Genomic DNA, 22,297 nt, shown 5'->3' with positions numbered 1-22,297 from the left:
TTCATTGATAAAATTCATGAACCAAAAATACATGCTATGCAAATATCAACGAATTTCCCTAATGGACTTATTAGCCTATCGGACACTGCATATTTCATTAGCACAGTATCATTCCTACTATACCTAATGCTATAGGGGGTCTGCAACATCTGCAAGTGTTACATGCACGACAAAGACGACAGGCCCAGCATGCAGGGCAGACGGTTGGGTCGATCGATATCTCCGTTGGCGACCACACCTGCGCATCAGAGCGCGTGCGAGCCTGGCCGTGACCGTGATGGTTCCCAGTTCCCACCGCCCACCGGTCGCCGGTCGCCAGTTGACGGTTGCCACCTGGCTCTCGACGGCAGCCGCGGGGCCACCGTTGTTCTATATATACCCTGGGGCCACCCGCACGCACACAAGCACACTAGACAACATGCATATTTCCTCGCACCAGACATCCCTTCTGTTTTTCATTCGCAATCACTGGCCACACACCTGTCTACGAGTGCGAGTACTGAGTCCTCTCAGCTGTCCGAGTAGCGATTGTCCCGCACCCATCCCTACTACCCACCGCCCTATATAGTCGGCCTGCGCGAGCGAGGCGCTAATCGAGCGATCCGATGACACGGCAAAACGGATTCGATTACCAGCGATGAATCGAGCCCGATATAACGCGATTTGATTCACGTGTCTAAGGTTCGGCATGACCGCGTCGGGTGTCGGGCTGACGCGGCCCGGTCGGCGGCGGACTGTGAAGGGGCGGGTGGGTGTGAGGCGGGCGGGCGGACGGGCGCGTGCTGTGGTCGGCCGGCTCTCCAGAGTGGGTCGCCCTCGCCGCTCGCTGGTCGGCGGCGCCCGCGGCTGGCGATGGGAAGATGTGGGTCGCACGGGTCGAATGTCGGCGCCCCAGGAGTCGGCCCGGCCGCGGCTCTTCATCAGAGCTGCACAGCGCCGGCCGTGCAGCATGGTACGACCTCGGGCGCGGTACGGTTCGGCACTGACCGGGTCGGGCTCAGTCGACCGTAGCTGCAGCACTACCGGGCCCGCCGCGGAGCCGGCAGAGCTGCAGAGCCATTGGATAAAACTTCGCTGTGGCTGTGTATTGTGTGACATCCACCTTTTGTTCTCATTCTGCTGCACTCATTGTTCATTCGTTCATCAGTTCATGTTTTGCTGCACGATTCAAAATGCCAGTTGTATGTCCATGAAAAGAAAACAAAACATGCGAAAAACGACATCAGGAAACCGCATTTACGTAACCAGCACAAAATCTAACAGACCATTTGAAAAGGTGCACGGGTCACACTCAGTTGGCTATCACCATCACCACTTCCATCGTCCATCACCACGCCATCGTCAGCACCACAATCACTGATCACCATGTCACCAGTCACCACAATCAACAGTAACCCAGTTAGTTTCTGGGAGGCTCAAACAGCGGCGATATCCACTCTGATTTAGAACAACCGACCTGACCCGGCCCAATCGAGGCCCGCTCGCCTCGACATCGGTCACCAGCCCCGAGTCGCCACCACGGCTTCGACAAGGTGGTTTAGTTAGCTAGTAGCGGTGTGGCAACCACCTCAATCAGCTACTTATGCCATGCAATGACATGCATACGAAAAATGAGACCCAATTGGCCCTGTTGTGTAGCTGGATTGAGCGCAGGTGAAAACGTGAAGCCGAAGGCGTACACAAATTTGGATGGATGTCTCCATGGTTGACGTGGGCTTTCCTCGATGTCCCCGATGATTTTGTGGACAACACGGAATGAATATTCCGTTGGCCTATTCGCATTCAAAAAACCATTAGTCATCATCTAAGATAATTGCTTCAGGTATTCCGGGCATACATAATGCGAGGTCAGAATAGAATATATTGCCGCAAGTCACGACAACAGTTTCCCGTCCGGTAACTGTACCAGAGACATAGGGTGCTGACAACGCCTGCTCAGTCTCCCCGAGAGCTGATGAGCTTATAAGAAGGTGAGACGATCTACGTCCTAACGGTTCGGAATGGCAACTTCTGCATCTCACACTGTCTCACATTAGCTCGGCTGAAACCGTTGTGACTCGTAGGTTCTGAATGGGGCTTATGTAGTATACGTCTGTATGAGCTTCAAAGCTGCGGCTTCAAGAGCCCTCAAAGCTCTCTTGATCGTAAGTAGCCGCACTTGACCGGACGTTTCGGTGAATTCCGCGCGTACGGGATGACGTGGCAGACATGACGGCATCTCGTAAATCCCCGTCGTCTCGGGATCTTCTTTGGTCTTCGCTTGGAGACGACACATCTTGACCTCTAGCCTCACAATAGAAAACAACGCTGAAGAATCTTCACCATAAAAACTCATAACAAAACCCGCCGCCCACGCCAGCTATTCGTCCCCGGCATGCGGCACTCCCCAGATTCCCGTCACGGATTGCCGCATACCAGCCGCAAGAGATCACGACTTCGAAGCGATACATGGGCTGGAGCCATGGAGCCATACTTCGATGACTTTACAGGATGTCTTCAGCCTTGAACTTGCCGCCCCACTGCGCCCCGTGCGCGGAGCAGAAACGTCTTCATGCCTCTCGAGCATGTTTTGTCCCCGGGTGTTGACGACGGAAGTCTCTAACGCGGCGTTAAGGTCAACTGTACCTTATTAATGTGTTCGACATGGTTGTCCCGAGCCCGTTTCCACCTGGCACAACTCGGAAGCGGCCTCCATCCAGCCTCGATCGGCGTCACGGCGGGGTGCCGGCCTCAAATCGTAACACATTGACGCGGCGAGCTCGCATGGAGGCCGTGAAACGACTCTGCGTCGCCACGGTCCCCCTCATCTGCAATAAACCTTCTCGCGCCTGCCTCGGGTGGCCTCCGGGCTCCCCGGCCCACTATACACGTTCCATCGGACCACAGCTTACCACTCACCAGTCACCTCACCGCCAGGCGGTGGGCCCTGACGGGATACTATCTCGATAACCTTATCTACCAACGACTGGAGCGGAGGTGAGTGGGCCAAACGAGCCACAGCTCCCGGGGCGACGCTCTGGGGTACGTCGAGCCGCCGCGGTACCAGCGTACGCTCACATCTCCGCCTCTGCGGCAACATCACAAAAGGCGGACACTGGTCCAGATCGTAGCTCGCTTTCACCTATTGGCCCTGTGACGTCACATATCGGCTCTGTGACGTCACGTGTGCCTGGTGTCGAGCCCAATAACAACAGGCGCGCGGCCGGTGCGGCCGTGGGAAGGTGCCGCGCCGGGCGGCCCACCCTCAGGCTACGCAGCTGAAAGAACAGGTGGGCGCCGAGCCAGGCCGGCCGGGTCGACAGGCCGGGTGGGCCAGGTAGGCGCGGGACTGGACCGACCCAGAGTGGTGAACCCTTTGTTTTTGTCCTGCCTCCCCTACCTTGACAGGACGCCAAGAGGGGACCTGGGTGGGAACCGGGGAGGGAAAGGGAGAAAGGGGAGGGGAGAGGAGGGTATCCGGCGGGACGGGGTCCGGCGGGAGGCCTCAGCCTCGATTCAGCCCAGTGCGAGGCCCTGCCTGTCGCCACATAGGGGCTCAAGGGACGCTATCACCTCTGGAAGTCGACGGTTCTTCCCCATGACTGTCCGGTCCCCACCAGTGACGGCGCCGAGCCAAATGATTGCCGCGCGGTCACCGATTACATCTGGGATCGAGGCCACGGTTTAACTGCGACAGGACGTGGTTACTCGAGCGCTGTCCCCGGTGCTGTTAGTGAGGTAGCAATTATGCCGGCTGCGGGTCCAGGAGGAAGTGAGTAAGAGACGAGCGTAGTTCGGGCAGGAGCAGCAACTGGAAGCCATACTGTGACTGTAGTGCTGCCAAATCTAAAACCATCCTCAGCATCCCGACTGCTGGCGGCGAGGACTGGCGCAGTTATGACACCAGCGGTGAATGTGACGCACCACACACCGCACCATTGCCGCTATTGTAGCCCGGCCGGGAGCGAATTCAATGCGGGGCTCTTATGCCCCAGCGAAATACAGATTGTGACACACGTCCAGAAGTGACGGCCGTTGATGGGGCGCATACGGTGCCAACAGTCAGCTCCCGTAAGAAAATGACGGTTGAAGTACCGCCTTGCAACCGACCACATACTCGCGTGTCTTCAGGAAAACAGCCAAGTCCCTGTCTAAGCATTGATCATGAACAAGCGAATGGTTGAGACCTCACTTCTCACCATGTGCCATGCGGTTGCAAAGATGTTGTTTGCTTTACACAACTGATAAGCTCATGCACTGCTACGATGGTTAATACCGTCATAATTTTTTGGAGCAGCTCCGTTTCTAGGCATGTAGCTGCCTTTTAAATGACTCATGATTGAGTGTTAAATCTCAGACCACATATCAACACAGCCAGATATTCCTATCAATGGACTGCAATCGTATCATATCGGCAAGTTCTCACTGCACTACTTCACCCGTCGCCACACTATGCCAGCTTTGTTTACACATGATAGGTTTAAAGAGCACATGCCTCCGATGGCTCCACCCTCCGTTTACCCCGTTCGATGTTCATATATGTTCGAATAAATGCATGCACGATATGACATTAAAAGGAAGTGAATCGAGTTGCATTGCATAAATAACCCAATGACTATCGAGCTAATAAAAAACTTGATCTTGTGTCTACGGATCGCAGGATAAGCCAGAGCTTGGATCTCAGGAGCGGAGAGCATGGCATAACTCAATTCATCTCCACGGAAAAGCTGTCACCGTGTAGGCATGGTCACATCTCGGGACGCCCACGCTGGCGCCCATCGCGTGCCTACTGCCTGCCCAGACGGCTCCCTAATCAGCAATCCGGCGCGTGGGGACGCATACCTCTCCGGCCAGCTCATCAACGACGCCACAGCATCGCGAGCCGCAGTCATCGTCACTCAGCAGTCATCAGAAGAAGTCATCAATGCCGTCATTGGTCGGGGCCCAGCACGTACGATCGTGACACCGCACCTGACCAAGCCCGCCCAGACGCGGAACTGACCGAGCTTCCCGCGGCTCCGAGAGCTGGGCAGGGCTGCGGTGGGACAGGTTCCGCCGGCTGAGTCAGGCACCCAGGCGCCGCAATGCAAGGAATTCACTTTGAGAGTAGCAGGATGTGAGGGACCTTAACCTTCACCCCCGTTCGCACCCGCGCATTGAGCCACGTCACCAGCGGGGGTGGGTGCGGCCCACTGATGTCATTTCTATAGCAATATAATCTCAGACACCGTATACGCTCCGGCGAAAGGTGACTCGCCTCACTTGTAAAAGCATAGGAAGGTAGTTGCCTCCAAACCACACCGCAGCTTGGGCAATTGAAATAAATTTCCATCATTCAGCCTGATATCTAAACGAGCACTAACTCAAAGCCTCCTTTCAGCTCGGGGTGCCGTCATAAATCGTGTGTGAATAGTCAAAACTCGCACCGCCGGTGGATCCGGGATAAGCGAGTAGTGGGTTGTTTGTGAAGGGCTTGACTCCGGAAAATGTTGTTATACGGCGCCGGAAAATCGTGCGTATAAACCTCTCTTCCTCTATAGCAGTGGTGTCTGATAGCCGGTCAGAGGAAGCGACGGGCACAGTGCAGACTTGCAGAGTGTACCGATAGGACCGTGTCGTGCATGTAGCCTAAGACATTAGCGGAGAAGAGCGACCCTTGAGCTCGCCCTAAATTCTGTGAGAGAAACGCAAATGAATGCCTGAATATCTTGAACACTGTGTATTTGGGTCAATAGTAGGACAAATTATTCGTGTAACGACCTCCACTTGACACAAATTTCGTAAGCGCGCAGCGTATTTGCACGGGACTATCGCGAAGAGAGCTCGTGTGCCACAGAAGGCATGCTCCCAGGCGGTGTGTGCTATCGTGGGCACCTCCGGACGGTATCAGCCGTGAGTAACGGCGGGAGCGGCGGCACCTTGCCGTCGCCTGAGATGACTTGCCGGACGGAGGAGGCGGCACGCTATCTGCCAGGGAAGTCTGAGCAAACAAGACACACCGGCGTCGACGCGTGGAATCTCTCTCATACGCCAGCCGATCTCGGTGATTCTGGACGCCGACATTTCTGAGCTCAGGGCATTCGTCATGCCGAGCGCAAATTTCGAGAAGTGCGGAGGACGGAAGTGATAAGCCGATATAGCACGACACTAAAATAGTCGATAGCAGAAATAAGTAGGAAAGACGGCCTCGTTCCCAATCTCATTGGATGCTCCAGCACGCTTTCGGAACGTGTCACTGTGGCTGTGCACAAAATCAGAGTAGAAGAAGTCATCAGTACCTTCTTCAAGTTTCAGCATACGTGACCTGAAGTCGAATGCCCGCTTATTGTTTGCAGATTTGTCAAGAGCTCTTCAAAGCCGATCCACGCACACTCTATTGCTTACAGTGACACATCAGAAGTGCTTCGTAAACGGAATGATATTGACACAGCGTGAATTCAACTAACTCGACAGCATTTAAATTCGTATAGGTAGGCACAATTTATAAACAAAGTCTGCATCACATCGGTAGAATAAAAATAATCAACGCTTCGCTGGTGATGCATGCAATGTGCAACAGCTATTCAAGATATTTTTGTCCCGAGAAATCATTGCATAAAAAGCGACATAATAGATTAATACTAAAATACGTTGTGTCTTAATAATTACTCGATATTTCGCACATCATTCATTCAATTATTAATCCATTCATTCTCATCATCATGCATTCAATCAATCACACGATGTTCACAGCTCTAAACATCAGACCTCCTCATTCATCATCGCTGCCCGTTCCCACGCAGGTTTAGACGATGAAGTTGTCCCCCACGGATCCCGGAGCCAACGCCGTCACGGCTGCTGATATGCCCACCGGTCTGGGAACCGACTCAGGTGTGTGTGTCCACGAATCCCCAGCCGTGAAAGCGCGCATTGAGCCGTCACGCCGAGCCGTGTGCGCGGCTCGGTGCGAGCGAAGGCGGAACAGTGCGGCGGCGCCGGAAACAGCGCATTTCCGGTACTCGTTTGTGGTGTCGCATGGTTACACCCACCCCGTTCGTTTCGATTGAAGGAGGCGTAGCGAGCCAAAAGCCTTCTGATTTGTAATTGATCAATTCATTTTATGTTGATGGCAGTGTCAAATAAATGTGTGAAAATACACATGCAGGATGATGACTTTACCTTAAATTTTGGAATAGTAATTTAATAACCTGAATATAAGAGGCCGTTCTCTAGTATTATCCACTTTAACGCTTCATGTTTCGGTGACACAAGTAGGTTTGACACTTCAGAATACTGACCCCTGAAAATCACGCGCAATTAATCGATCCGCTGTGATGCAGTGCGTCATGCCAACGTAATATCGGAATTCGTCGCCAACTCACGGGGCGATAGCTGAGCTAACGCTCTAAAACCATTCCACCATGTGTAATGTGATCGATTAGCAAAACAGGCCAGAACTCGTATTTTACTTACATCACCTTTGTAAAACGCTACCTGCCCACCAACACATTCGAAACACGAGAATCTGTTCACATTTTTGCTCGCTCTGTCACTGCCCACGAACTGAGTCGATCAGGATTCAGGGTGTCACATTCGCATTCGTCGGCTATGACGACAGCCCTCCAATGGCTTCCCTCCACGCCTCAACGCGACGTAGATCGGCTGGGGCTCAGCCCAAGGGCGCAGCCTTGGGGCCCAAGCTAGCCAAAAAGACAATCAATATGCAAAAATGCAAGATATAGCATCACAAGCTTACCCATTTAAAGGCCGTGCTGTTAAAATTATGAGGGGTATGAATTTGAGAACCCTATTGAAAGTTGAGCGCGCTAAATCCCAGGATATCCCTGATCTCCTCTCTCGCTGTCCAGTAATCTGCTGTGGCAGCTCACGCCCGGCGCTGGAATCTGACGGTGTCAGCACCAGCTGCTCGCTCAGCACAGCGCTGAATGGAGCTGATCGGGCCAGATGGCCGGCTGTGGGCGGGACGGTGCGAGCCGCGGCAGCGCGCTGTCGGGTGCCCGGTCTCCGCCGTGACTGGACGGATGGCCGCACTGCCGAGCCGTTACACCCGCCGCTCCGAGCCGAGAGGGAAGCTCTGCAGGGGGAGGGCAGCCGGACTTCACCGGCTTCCGCAGGATAAATCCCAGACACGTGAGCTAGGCTCATAGCAGCGGCTTCCCAGGGAGCAGAGCTCATCCAGGAACATGGGATATTCAAGGCAGCAAAAAACAACATGGCTTCAGAAGCATCAGTGTAAATATTTAGCTGGATTATTAAATGGGCTTTTATCTACGGTTTAACGGTTACTTTATTTAAAAAACGAGTGCATCCCTTAAAAAAAATCAGTGCAAAAACAAAAGCGAAATGAGCATAAGTCAGGATGAATAGCAGCGCCATTTTTATGAGTCTTCGAAGTCATTTTCAAACTTTCAAACCGCGTGACGTGCCTTTTCATTCAGCCAAGTTGCGAGACCATGAATTCACTCCCATCGTCAGCACCGCTAACAGCGTGCAATGAGCTCCTGCTGGCACGGGCGCAACCATATTACCATCGCCCACCACCTTTTTACCATCTATTACCGCGATTTTACCATCGTCATGCCACCGCGATGCCGCTGTACCGTCACTTTTCGGGCTGGAGAGCCGGGAAGGCTCTGTAGCGCTGACAGCTCTCGAGCTTCCCAGCCCTCTCCTCCCCAGCAGTGTGCAGAGGACGCTGGGGTATGTGGAGGAGGGGTGTCAGTGGAGGGGGGAGGGGTGACGGGAGTGACAGGTGACAGGTCACAGCTGGGTGGGCCGGACACACGGCAGGCGGGCACGACAGGCTTGCTCGGCAGGGCAAATGTAGGATACAGGGCAGGTCGAGGGGCATGTAAGTCGTAAGTACATACAAGAATTACCAACCCAGTTCCATTCCTGATGACATCCACAGTCTCATCCTCTTGCACAGCCACAGTTTAGCCTCGCATCGACCATGGCATGTTCATCTATTGGTGACTATGAAAGACAGCTTCTGGCCTTTATACTAATCCCAATTAATACAGAAACCTGCTAAAATCTAATACAACTTCCAAACAAGCGACAGGTGAATCGCCACAGGCCGAGTCCCCATCGTGACAACACCGGCTCCAACTGGCTAGTTCCGCCGTGGGCACTCCGGTAATAAGCGGTACGGTCGGTCACGCATGACATTGCGGTCAACTGTGCGGTCCAGTGGGGTAATTCAGTCTCATCCCGACTGCAAAACAACTGGCAGCCGCCAGCCGAACGGACAGGAAACTCGTAATCGCTTACCGAGCGGCCGTGAATGGGTAAAAGCTCAAATGTAAGTACGGGGCAGAAAGGATTATAACTTATTAATCAGAAAGCAAAACTCTGCGTGCAGATTCGGCGAAGAAGACTAAAGCTATTGACCAAAGCTGCATAAATCAGGACCGGAAACCAAAGCAAATTACCAAATCTGGTAGCTAAGCCGGGGGATTTCAGCCCGTAACAGGGGATCAGTCCCCGACCCTCTATCCACCGCAGCTCCGCTCCCCAGCCCGTATCATGTATCAGGGGGAGTAGGGACTCAGGAGGCCCCACAGGGGTCCGTTCGATACAATCGATGGCCAGGAGGCAGGGGCCGAGCCGATGGCGGGCGTCACTTCGGGCGTGCAGCGCACGGCTAGACGTCACAGCCCAGCCCTATAGCTGCCCTCCAAGCACCCGTCACAGCTACCCGCTACATGCAGCACACATAGAGCCGTCACAGCTCACAGCCTTACACCTGCAGCAGGCCTTACAGCCGTCGCAGGCAGCCGCCACGGCGCCACGGCCTTCCACAGGTATAATACCAGCCACCAGTCGGCAGGGGCGGATCCAGAAAATCTCCAAGGGAGGGGCCATTAGAAACCAGGAGCCCCCCCCCCCCCATAATCCCACCTGTTGGAGGCCCCATCTTCCCACTTGTTGGCCCCCCCCCAAAAAAAAAACTGCGTCTATTGAGCTTATCTAGCTGTTCAGGCAACATCTCAACATCTGTGCAGGCTTGGAGGCCCTCTGTGCAGGTTAGGAGGCCCTGTAAAAGTGGTCATCTCTGTGAGTAGAAGAGACCTCCAAGTTATGAAAAGCTTTACCAATCTTCTAACAAAGAAGTCTTCTCAGCTAGTCTTCTAAGAAATAACTAAGTGGGTAGGTTAAAAAAAAAACTCATCGGATTTCGGCCACTTTATTTTCAGGAGGCCCCCTTTTCAGCTTTTTAACTTTTTAACTTTTTTATTTTATTTTTGAAAAAAATCGGCCAAGGGGGGGGCCATGGCCCCCATGGCCCCCCCCCCTTGTATCCGCGCCTGCCAGTCGGTCACAGCCTCCCACAGGCGTTAAGGCTGACGCCATAACAATTCGCCAAAGCAGCTGCATATCAGTGCAGACACAGTGCAGCCATCACAAGCAGCAGCCCGTTACAGCTTCCTCTAGGAGCGACATCCGCCACAGTGCACTTGTCACAGTTTTACACGGGCGTCATATCAGCAGACACAGCAGCCACCACAGCCGCCACAGTCCCCACAGGCCGTAGCCGTCACATCCGTCAGAGCTGTCAGAGCCGTAGGACCTGTCAGACCGGACCTCGGTGATGTCCAGGCTCTGCGGTGAGTCACCGGCTGTCATCAGCAGTCACCACACGCTAGACCCCCAGCAACTGTCACTGATGTAGCCACCACAGGCACAGCCGCCGGACAACAGCCACCGGCTGTAATCCTGTCAACTGCGCCGTGTTACCGCCGGGCGCCGATACGCACCTAGTGCAGCAATGCAGGTGCTAGTGGCAGTACAATATTAGGACGAAACCGTCACGAAATCTGCAGTGAGTTTTTAACACGCAAAACCGAAAGAACAACAGCGTAGGGCAAAAAAAAAACGGGCATACGCTCAAACGCTTAGATATGAGATCTCTAGCAAGAAGCTACCAATTAGCACCTTTTGCACGAGCTCGCTAGACACTCTGCCCACACCATCACCAGTCACCTCCATCATAGACCCACCCACACCAAGCACCATCGGATGGCGTCACATACCCCAAACCGCCCGTCGGCAAGCGTCGACGCAACGTCGGCGACGCGACGCAACCGGGTGGGGCCTTCCGACTCGGGCGTCCAGGTGCGCGCCGCCGGAACCGCAGTTCCCACGTCCGGCGGCTAGCGACCCCGCCATGAAGGCAGCGTGGGAGGCGCCGGTGAAGGAAGCGGCGGGTGTCTAGGCAGTGAGGGTGGCGGGGTGGTAGTGGCTGGGGTGGAGATGGTAATCGAGCAAAGGTGCAATGCAGTGGCGGCGACGATAGCAGAGCTGCAGGCAGTTATGTGGTTGCCATCAGGAACTGTGAAGTCTAGGGCAACGTATTGTTGCAGTAGAATGATCTCTCACTGTTGGATTAGCATAAGAATATCATCGGCTCACAAAACCATTCATGTCTCGTCTTTACCTCACTCCAGTCCCCACTCCTTTAGCCAACCCCTTAACTACATCAGTGACGTCGCTGACGCACTGACGTCTGACGTCCGTCACTGCTGTAATGGTCCGAGCTGTGCGCCGACACGACCGTGTTGACATTCTATCGGTCGGCCAGGTGCGGCTGCACGGCCCGACCGGTGACGGCGAGAACGGGCTGTCAGGGGCTCGTCAGCACGGCTCCCAACCGTCACCCACGTCCCACGGACGCCGAGGACGGACTGAGAGGGAGGAAGGCGGCGGCAACTCTGGGCGACTGAGACCGTCACCGTAGTTTGGGTTGGCCGCAGGTCTAGGTAGGAAATAGTGTACGTATTCTTAATATAATTTAGTGTCTGTGTTATGATAACTGTGCCATTATTTAATTTAGATAGACCATTCGGAATTCTAATACAAGACGACATTAGTGAGGAGCTTCGGCTGATACAGCAAAGCAGCCGTGCTGTTCATCGGTGGTTGCCAGCTAAATCTGTTCATGTGATGTCCCTTTCTGACAAAGCTGTCAAATTATGACCGACCAATCACAAAGGTCAGTGTCATTGGCGACTGGTGACGCATCAAAGGTGTCATGCATATAGGTATCTGACCGAAACCGGGACACGATAGGGTAGCGAGCAATTTACAGCGACTGTTGCCGAGCGGCGAGCACCAGCGCTGCGCCGAACGCCACCACTGGTGTCAGACAGGGTCACCTGCCACCAGCCACCGCGCCGTCCTCGCCGTCGGCACCCACATGGCTTCCGCCCCTCCCTCCCCTCCCCTCCCTCCCATCCACCCCTCTCCCACCGTCCGCCGCGCCGGTGAGACAGGTAAAAACGATCGACCGTCGCCCAGGCAGTGGTAACCCGGTGATTGCCTTCACAGGGGACCACTGTGAACTAGGAAGGGGCTGGCACTAACCAGGCAGGAGTGGTCACAAATCACTATCAGGAGCGGTACCAAATCAGACAGGAGTGGGGTCAAATCAGGCAGGAGCAGCAACGCATCCCAGGCATGGGGTGGAAACGCAGCGCCGGGCGCAGCGATGCGGAGCGAACCGTTCCATTCAGAGTTGGTTTATGAAGTTGGATTCTCCCATGATCCCCGATGCGTTGACCACAGCACTGCAGAACTTTCGTTTTCCCATGTGACCGGCATGTGTGAACGTCGGTTCACGGCGCGGGTTAATGCACTGCGTTAGGGAATGAATGAGCGTCAAGTGACCACCGTTTGAGGTTGGAGACGCAACAGCGGGCTGCTGTCGGTTCGGATCTCAGCTGCGAGAGCCAGCGCCAGGAGAAAGGTCCGCTCATACCACGCGGGAATGCAACGATTCGATGCCCCTCAATGGATGACTCGCTTTCACTACAGGCCCGGTACGTATGTCCGGAGCGGGCCGGGCCTGAACGACGGGGTTTGGTAATGGGGAACAAATGGTAACGATGACATACGGGTCTTGAAGCGGCATCGCCGAACTACTAATGAGGATCAGCGATTGTCAGACGTTATGCCATTGGCTAATATGGCAACTGGTATGAGGCAGACTAAAGGCACCGCAAGAACAGTAGGGGAATTGTGAAAGGTAACCGCAGGTTGTTTCTTCATTAGACAAACACTATTCTTTAGAATCGTGTATACCGCAAACCGCAGCGTGCAAGGCCTTGCCGGTATAGGTATTGGTGGGTTAATGTGCAAAAAAAAAAACAGAAAGGCATCAAATGTTTCATTTTCTTGAGAGTATAAATTTCAGCGGTTTTGGTAAACCATCATGACATTCGATGCAGATCACAAACCGTCCAGCCTTCACACAACTGCACGCTCAGCCCAGCAAGTCGTCACACACAGCCGCTGCTCGCTGTAATCTGGAAGTCACGCAGGCGCGGGCGGTGCACGTGCTACTGTTCCCGTGCACCGTGCACGGTAAAGGTGAACGCGTGCCTGGTGCACGACAGCTCCCGTGTCACCCGTCGTGTGTCAGGGTCGATCGGTGCCGGAGAGACGACTGCAAGGAGATGTGTTCTCGGCTCCCACGGGCGTTATAATCCCGTGGATGTCATAATCCTTCGGGTGTCTAATCCCGTGCAGGTGGGCGGTATTGGGTGAATGGAGACAGGATAGGACGGGAGAGGATTGAGGAGGCGACAGGGCGGATGCAGCAATCTGCAGCGCGCAGCCTACAGGTCGAAGCTATGATGTGAATTGAGAGTCGCTTCCATATTTTTTTTTCCAGTGGCGCTGAACAGACTTATCAGCGTTGAATTACGCAGTAAGCACTTTTTTGCTGCACGATATTGTTTCATTAACGCATGAAACGATCATTTCAGATCGTACTAAGTATGAGAATAAGATAAGAGAAGGTAAAGCGACTTCAGGATGCGACAACAAACATAGGAAATCCTTCACAAATTTACAAGTAACAATGCACAGGAATCAATATCACAGTCCGCACAGAGTCATTACCGCAATGGATGATAGTGACCGGACAGGTTATCATTCCATCATATTTCCCTGTAGCGGAAACTGGAACGGGAAGTTCCCATGCCCGGCGACAAGGGGTAAAGAAGAGCTAAAATGCTGCACAGTGCAGACATACGTTCGGGAGTGCAGGAGTACATGACTAGATAAAAACGACAGATTCACACCCACGCCAATACCAGACGCTTCAGGAACTTGCAATATCCCATGTATTCGTCCCATGTATTATCACATGTATCCCAATATTTGCAGTCCAAAGCTTCGCATGGTTATGAATACCCTTTCTTGCAACGGGCTGAGGTTGTCAGGCAACGCATTTGTAAATCCCAGAGTTTCAAGAAGGGCATTCATTTCGTTAAAGTGCAATCATACACGTGGTATCCGAATGCATCGTACGTTTTGCATGCGGAATTACAGCCGAGTTTCTGTTGCTAAAATTAAACGCATAATTACTCAGCTTTCCAAGCAGTCTGCCTTGAGATCTGTGTCGACAAGGTTAGAGCCACATTAAAACAGACCCCTACCAGGAATACCCACTGCCCTCAATGACCACTCCGTCTCGTCCCGTGTCGCCGGCGGCTGCTCACGTGCCGGGCTGGGCCGGTCGCGGAAGGAAGCCATAATGGTGTCCCTCCGGACGACCCCGCCCCCCCCCCCCCCCCCACCGCCTCCCCGCCGCCTCCCCAGGTCGTTCCAGGACCGATCGAACAGGAAGCTAGAGAGCGGACATCCTTGACCGCTGCGAGACGGATGGTGTGACGGTGATGGCCGAGTTGGTGATGGTGGTGATGGTAGCGACAGCGGTAACAGAAGGCAGTCACAGAGTCAGACAGACAACATTCCTACCAGAAACACACCCATGTCGACACCGGACATCTCCTGTGAAACAACTGCCCCACTAGCAGCCACGGCCGAAAACCGGTCAGGAAGAGAGAAGGGGAGAACCTGTTTTCAGACAAGTGTACAGCGGGCGAAAAGGCCGCAGATAGGTAGCCCGGGGGCAGGGCGGACCACCACCATCCACAGCCGTCCTTCATCGGACCACCATCGACCGCCATCGGAGCACCACCGGCCTCCATCGGCCTCTTTTCGGTCGCCATCGGTCTCTCAGGGGCTGAGGCAGGTACTGCCAACCCATCTCAAATGGAGCGGAAAGCATCACACACCATCCCGGCTGCGTGACGCGACTTCCAGAATGCCCCAGAAACAGTTAAAGTGCGGCATCGGTGGCGTGTGGTGTGCCGAGAGGAGGCTAGCCGCTCAAAGACACGTGTCGACAACGTGATTTGTAATAACGGCTAATAGTCGGGCTATACCAACAAAGGCAAGTGATTTGGCTGTTTTGAGAGTGGTGGGCTACAAGGTTTTGCCTTTGACCTTGATGGGGTTCCAAGCACTATCAGCAGTTTGTCAAATGATGGGAAGAAAGCAAATTTGATTAGTCATGATGATTTGACTTGGTTTCAGGCATTATGACGGCATCTTTTCAAAATGCAGCCAGTCATCGCATTTAACGTTCGAAATACGAACTGGCTTAATAATGAACACATCCTTTCATTAACTTCATTGTCGACTCGTATGGGAAAGAAATCGCATGCAGCAAAGGCAACAGATCGATCGAGGTACATAATCATTTTAATAAAAAGGCGACACATTTATGTTTCCAGATTTCAGCACTGCATTTCGATTTCAGCACACGGCAACCGTTAGTTCGACGATGCATTATGCATTACAATGTCAATGGCATGCGCAGGCTCTCCTGCAACACGTCTTCTTACCATATAACTCGTCTGTGCTCAATGTCAGCCATGCAGCTTATACCGTTACATGGAAATAATGCGCGTTTCACAAGAGACCGTTTTGACGCCAGACACTATGCTTAGAAACATGGCTTATGGCGGCATGGACCTGCATTCATATGGCTTGAGTGGCGAATAGCGACTGAATTGTTTGCGACTGAACTCAATCGGTGGCTTATCGCTACAGCTACTTGCATTTACCTACAGCCTAGTGACTACCTATATAACTTTAAGTGCACTTATGTCACAGGTAGGGTAGCAGTATTCATTAATTAAGGCACGGTGACCGCTAACTTATGCTTTAATATAACGTGCTCCAAACACTTTCTGTCCGTCTTACCACGACAGCTCGAGGACAGAATGAAACGAAACCGTATCCCACTGTCTCATATTGTCCAATGTCAATGCACACTATACCCGTGGCTTCTTGTAAGGCTTCCATGATGACCACACCGATAGGTGCATGACTCCCGTAAAAATGATACGGCAGTACAAGAAATATCTTATTGATAGGAAACAATGCCCTGCTGCACTTTCGCTGTGCTATGTCCTCTATAGTGCAGGCTTAACGTAATGGACATAATCCCAAACTAAGCGGGTTTCTGCAGCTGCTTCTTCAACTAGAGGAAAACACGCTCACAGTCTACGGAGACGACCTATTGCAGAGATCGTAGTACGCTGTAAGGCTCAGCGGCCAACGCGGTCATTGGCCGCAGCTCAGATCACGTGACCGATAAATATCCTGGTGTACTGTGCTTCAATCTATCGAAAGTCGAAGTTGAGACCGCCGTATTTGACCGATCGGCAGGCACGAAGTCAACAAAGTCGTCTTTCTGGGCAACAAAAAAAAAAACGCAGATTCCGTTTTATGTGAGAGACCGCGGCAAGGTTTCTATTATGACCAATCAATGCGAGTGCACGTGCACTTAACTGCGCATATTTTATCCCGATCTGTAAAACCATCCAACCGCAAACTGCGGACAAAATGGGAGGCTGCAGTCCGCGGTATGGCTGCATCCTTGCAGCGAGAGCTCAGAGAACGGATATGACCATGAAACGCCGTCGGTGTTTCAAAGGAATCATGCATCCCACCAACCTGCAGGGTTGTGCGATGTCATAACGAGGATAGGGTGTGTTGAATTTTGATTTCAAACCCCGAGGAAGTGTGTAAAAGGAAAGGTGAGCTGAAGCCGAAGGTACGGGCAGACCGTTCCGTGATTGAGCAAAGGCATCAGGCGCGCACCACCGCTTACACGCAGACTGCAGAGCCGATAACTGAACGACAGGCAGGCCGCTTGACGCAACCTAGGGATGAAGTTGCAAAGCGATAACCCGTTCTGATCGGCAAGGTCGTTTACCAGTGAAGGCCGAGGCAAAACAAGACTGTGTTCCAGTGAACGTCCTTGGGCGCCTTCGATTAATTGGGTGATTGACGCAAAACCCTGTCAATCACGCCTGTTAAGTTACTTCCAAATCCATCAAATGTTGACAGCTGAAGACGTGAAATTGATCGATTAGACACTATTTGGAGGTCAGAGGTCGACGTTCAACAATATGGCTTAACATTAGGACAAATATCGGTTTAGAACTGGAGACCATCACCAATCATTCCAGACGAAAAGCACACGACTCTGAAGAGTTAATGTTTTGCTTCGAAAATAAAAATAATAATGTCATTTACATATGTGAAAAAAATAGGTAAAAATAGCCGTCTAAATACAGGACAGCTGATAAATTTCCCTTCTGCCTCTTTCCAAACAAATAACGGGGCAATAGCCCCTCCGCTGCGATACCTGATTGCACAGAACTCAAACTTGCATCGCATATGTATTACGCGTTTCCAAGTGCTTTCATCCACTCCGACATACCACTTGGCCTTTTATCCCGTGTCAAAATCCAGCATTCCAGTTATTACGTAACTGCAGCCCACAGCATCACAGTCCCGCTTCCATGCCAGGCTGAGCCATAAAGCCCGGCTCAGACTATACCCCGGGGGTAGTGACGCAAATTTCGAGCTAACGGGTCGGGCAGCGGAATGTCGAATGAAAAAGGGGCGGTCGAGTCTCCGAGCGGCGATTTGTCGGGCTTACTAACGTGCCGAGCACAACAATTTTAACTCAAAACTTATGGTACAACGTATGCTGGATAGTCTGCCATGGTCGCTACTGGGATCAAGTCTTGAAAGGCTGAGTGTAGGGCGGCGTCTAAACATATCAAAATGTCGCTTATAACATTTCTGTCGGTGTTTCTTGCTTTCGGAGAGGTACGAACGTCCAGACTATAAACTGCAGCGCACTGGCCTGCCAATGACACGGCACTGGTTGCTGGCCGGCTCGTGACGACGATGGTCGGTGTGTTCCATGGGATGGAAGAGGGCAGACTGAGCTGTGATCAGGGGAGTTGAAGGGACACGTCTAGAGATTGCAATCCCGGGATCGGGATCCCGGGATTCCGGCGGGATTTTAATCCCGATCCCGATCCCGAAATTCCGCCAATCCCGGGATCCCGAAAAGAATCAGTTTTCACCTTAAAAAGAATGCAGCCGCTGCACGAGTCTTGTTTACACTGTTTATTGTGCTGGCTAGCACCCCGTATTGGCCGTCCACAATCGACCGTGTTGGTAGCTCTCGGGTATTACCCACAGCGGTTAAACCGCTTAAATACGTACGAAAAAAGGTCCCGAAAGCCAAAAAATGCAGCATCAGCGCTGCAACATCTTTATCAGGATCACAGATCGTTCAGCGATTCTGACTTGCCCGTCCGTGGCCGGAACAAAGGAGGTCATCAAGACAGTCTTTGAGCTCGTGTCGCAGAAAGATGTCACAGATGTCACGCAAGTGACGGCAGAGCTCACTGATTCAGACGTTGAATACGGTAGAGTGGAGCTCTCCCAGTCAGTGTTTCTGCTCTCAAAGCGACTTTCGAGCAAATTCTGAGAGACATTAATGATGAAAGCGGAACCGGAAGGAGGTAAAGTGACCAAGCGACGTTTTGAAAACACTGTGAAATAGGGAGCTGCCAAAGTTGGCGTACACTGGTTGCGAGTTTTTAAGTAGACCAACATGGCAATGGCTTAAAACTGTTGCGCTAACTACGAGTAGCGTAGACGAAGAGTGAGTGAGGCGTGGATGTGCTGGAACCTGTCTAGTAAACGATCTGGTCGACGCACAGTTTTATGAAGGCCAATTGGGAATAAATGCTAATGCTAATCAAATCGAAACGTTTTATTCGCAAGTTCAATCGTTTTTAATGCAAATGACATGGTCTAAGGATGGCTTTTAGTTGCCTCTTTGTTTGTGGTAAGCTTAAAGACGCAAAATATGTCAGTAGGAAATCACTCTTACGACATTTAGTGACAATGCCGGGATCCCGGGATCCCGGGATCCCGAAATAAAAACTTTCGGGATCCCGGGATTGGCAAAACGTTCCGGGATTGCAATCTCTAGACACGTCCAACGGGAGACGAAGCCGCACAACATTCCTCCACGCCCCGCAGTGACTGACTGCAGGAACAGTGGCCGCTGGCAGATGACAGGAAGCCGTGAGCTGTTCAATGCGGCTTTACAGCTCAGCCCGGGAATAGCGCTCACATGGCTGCTAGCACCAGCCAACCCAGGGTGTTTCACAATAAATGTTACTTTTGAATAGTTTAAATGAAGATCTTACTTGTTCGTAAGCGCGTAAATTTCATATGCATTTTGCTGCAAATTTGTTGCGGTTTTTAGTCCTTATATTTTTTTACAAACCGTCAACGGTTACATCTGTATGGACGTGCAATGCCATCACCGTCAAAACGGGTCAATTCGCCGTGTACAGGTGATGAGGCGGTATGGGTGGTCATGCATTACGGCGCTTTGCGGAGACTGCAGTGCGACGGAGTTTCGGTAGCCATTTTAAAAGGAGGAAGGATATTCCGTCAAAATGTCTTTCAAACGGGTGGTAGAAAGTTTCCAGAAGACTGGAAACACGAGACCAGCCCCGCCTCCTGGCCGGACGGCGATCTCAGAAAATCTGGTTGAAAAAGTCAGACGGAAGGGTGACATAGTGGAGAGCCCGTGAAGGGTGCTGAACTTAAAGTTATATGTTCATCAGTCCTACTGTTCTGCTGTCTCATGTGGTAATACTCATGAGCCATATGTAATACATGTCGCTGAAACATCGTCGTTTGAAAAGCAACATTCATTGTGAAGGACCCTGAAGCTTAACAGCGAATTGACCCGTTTTGATGGCGTGGACATTGCACGTATACATAAGGAATGCAGTTGATAATTTGTCATAGTTCTTGTAAGGATAAAAAACCCGAAAGAATTTGCAACAAAATGAATATAGAATTTACGGGCATACGAATAGTTGAGGTCATTTTAAAAGCTTATCAAAAGTAACGTTTATTGTGAAACACCCTGTATATGAGCTCGCAATTAATCATCATGAGGAATTCTGTCATCCAAAGTCGTTAACCAATTTACTCTGATAGAGTATTCAAAATGCATCAATCAACTCGTTTTGACAACATCTCATCAATCTAAGAAACGCTTATAAATTATGGAAGTAATTTCGTTCTTGACGGCACCCATAGATCACCATGTGCCGTGGCAAGCGATCCAATAAATGAACAGGTAGGAAAATTGTATCGGTTCGATCCATGGAACGCTGATTAGTTACCAAACTCCAGTCAGCCTGGTTTTATTTGTAATTCCACATATCCATTATAAGAAAATAATGCTTATTACTTATTTACACTCACGCGTCCACCTGAATGTCCTTATAAATCTGGGAAAAGCAAAAACTGGGCCCATGTGTTATCACGACGACGCTATAACGGGACAAGCCAGCATCGTCCCGACATCGCACGTCCCAACGCCCGGCTCCGTAAACGACCCGACCCGAAATCGCGAAGGGCCCTAACTGACATCACGCCGGCCTGACCTGGCTCAGCCTGGCACGGTCCGGTCAAGCATCACATTCCCAAACGGCAAACACATCCCTTCCCGGCATGTGGCCCGACCTATCAGCGGCAGTCGCCTCCTCTATTAGCCGCATGGCCCGAGTGCACCGGTCGGTCGGGTCGGTAAATCGGGGTCAGGCCGAGGACGCCGCTGCCCATGGGCCCGCCGCTCGACCCGGAGCTGACCTGAACCCGCCTCCCCGGAGACTTGGCGATGGGGCGGCAGGGAAAGGGATGGAATTGCGGCAGTTACCCTGGTCATTAGCGAGCGTCATAAATAAACGACATACCCAAAATGGAACCCGTTTAGACCCCAACGGATAGGTGTGTTTTAACTACGGATTCGGGGGGGGGGGGTGGTTGAGAAAATAGTTGTTTCTGTCACCGAGGTCCTTCTCTGCCATGCTGATCTCGCTGCGTTCCATCGTTCCAGAACTTCCAGAGCAGTGCAGTTCCAGCAGCATTGTCTCCCTGGAAGCGGCGTAGAACGCCCACATTCCAGCCGCATAGTTCTCTGTTGGGTGCGCTATTCACCTCCCAGCGGGACTGGGCGCTGCACATTCCAGGCCGGACCGCACCCGAGCGCCGGGCCCCCCTCAATCATCCCGTCCGCTCCTCGGGGTCTAGCTTCGACCAGAAATGGCCCCTCTCATCATCACGGGACAGATATCATGCAAACGTGCGTCGTGCAAACCCATTTGCATGCCCCATGAACAGAGAAATTAGAAACCCTCTTTAGGTAGGTGGCGGCACGCACCGGCAAGCAACGAATGCTCATTTCGTCAAGCCCAAACGAGGCTGGGCAGGTATGGGAACGTCGCCTTCCCCGAGCTGGAAATGGCGTACGGTACATACTGGTACATCCGCCGCCCCGAGCGCTCTGTGCGCGTGAGGTCCGGTGTAGCCCTCAGGCGGTGCGCCTTCCGCTGCCCGGGCGTAAAATGGGCGACGGGCGCAGCGGCTGAACGACGCCCGACGCTGGAGACGGCCGGTGAGTGCGTGCGCGTGTGTGATGAGTTCGCCGTTTTTTTTTCGGAGAAGTAGATGGAGAAAATAGGAACTCCGACCTTTGGGTGACCCAGACCGCACGGCATCTCACGTCTGGTGAGGCGCCTCATGCGACAGGCGTTTCCCTACGCACAGCCGCGTCCAAGGGCGGACACAGCCTCCTTCTTGATCGGGAGACTCCTCCCCAAAATGAAACTTACCTTTACGCGTTTGAAGTGGCTCTCCTTGTCGTTTGGTTCATCCGCCACCACCTCCGTGTCAGGCTGCTTCTCCTTCCTCGCAAAACTTTTCATCACACTGTTGAACCGGTCTTGGATACCACTCATTTTGGCGACACTGGGATGATGATCGCACACGCACCCACCCTCCCACGCGCATCAGCGCTCGCGCTCGCACTGCCCGATCGGCTGGCGGCCGCACTCGGCCGAACCGCCGCGGCTCAACAGGCAACGTGTGACGTCACAGGCCCCGGGTGCTTCGGAATCGGGCACAGGAGGTTGTAAGCTTTGAGTGACATCTAGCGATGGGTCACAAAGCAGAGATTCCGTAATGGTCGTCAGGTGGCCAGTTACGCCAAGCAGTCATGGAGGAAATTATTGTTGGATGAAGGGAAACTGATCTGGTAGCATGTTTGAGAAACAAAAAC

General features: G+C 52.5%; 1 protein-coding gene across 1 annotated transcript in view; it reads right to left on the bottom strand.

The window, feature by feature from the left end:
- The window catches only part of LOC122387407 (rhophilin-2-like), a 74,722-nt gene extending 52,608 nt beyond the window's left edge, over positions 1-22,114 (bottom strand). Inside the window, exon 1 of the mRNA XM_043377573.1 lies at positions 21,852-22,114. Within this exon, the coding sequence (XP_043233508.1) occupies positions 21,852-21,977 (126 nt within the window). The 5' untranslated portion in view covers positions 21,978-22,114. The remainder of the gene's footprint in view (positions 1-21,851) is intronic.
- Between the last annotated feature and the right edge of the window lie 183 nt (positions 22,115-22,297).

The sequence above is a fragment of the Amphibalanus amphitrite genome, unplaced genomic scaffold (assembly GCF_019059575.1).
Source record: "Amphibalanus amphitrite isolate SeventyFive unplaced genomic scaffold, NRLGWU_Aamphi_draft 000286F_arrow, whole genome shotgun sequence".
NCBI lineage: Eukaryota > Metazoa > Arthropoda > Thecostraca > Balanomorpha > Balanidae > Amphibalanus > Amphibalanus amphitrite.
The sequence above is the reverse complement of the archived record's forward strand: the minus strand, read 5'-3'. Positions and strand labels throughout refer to the sequence as shown.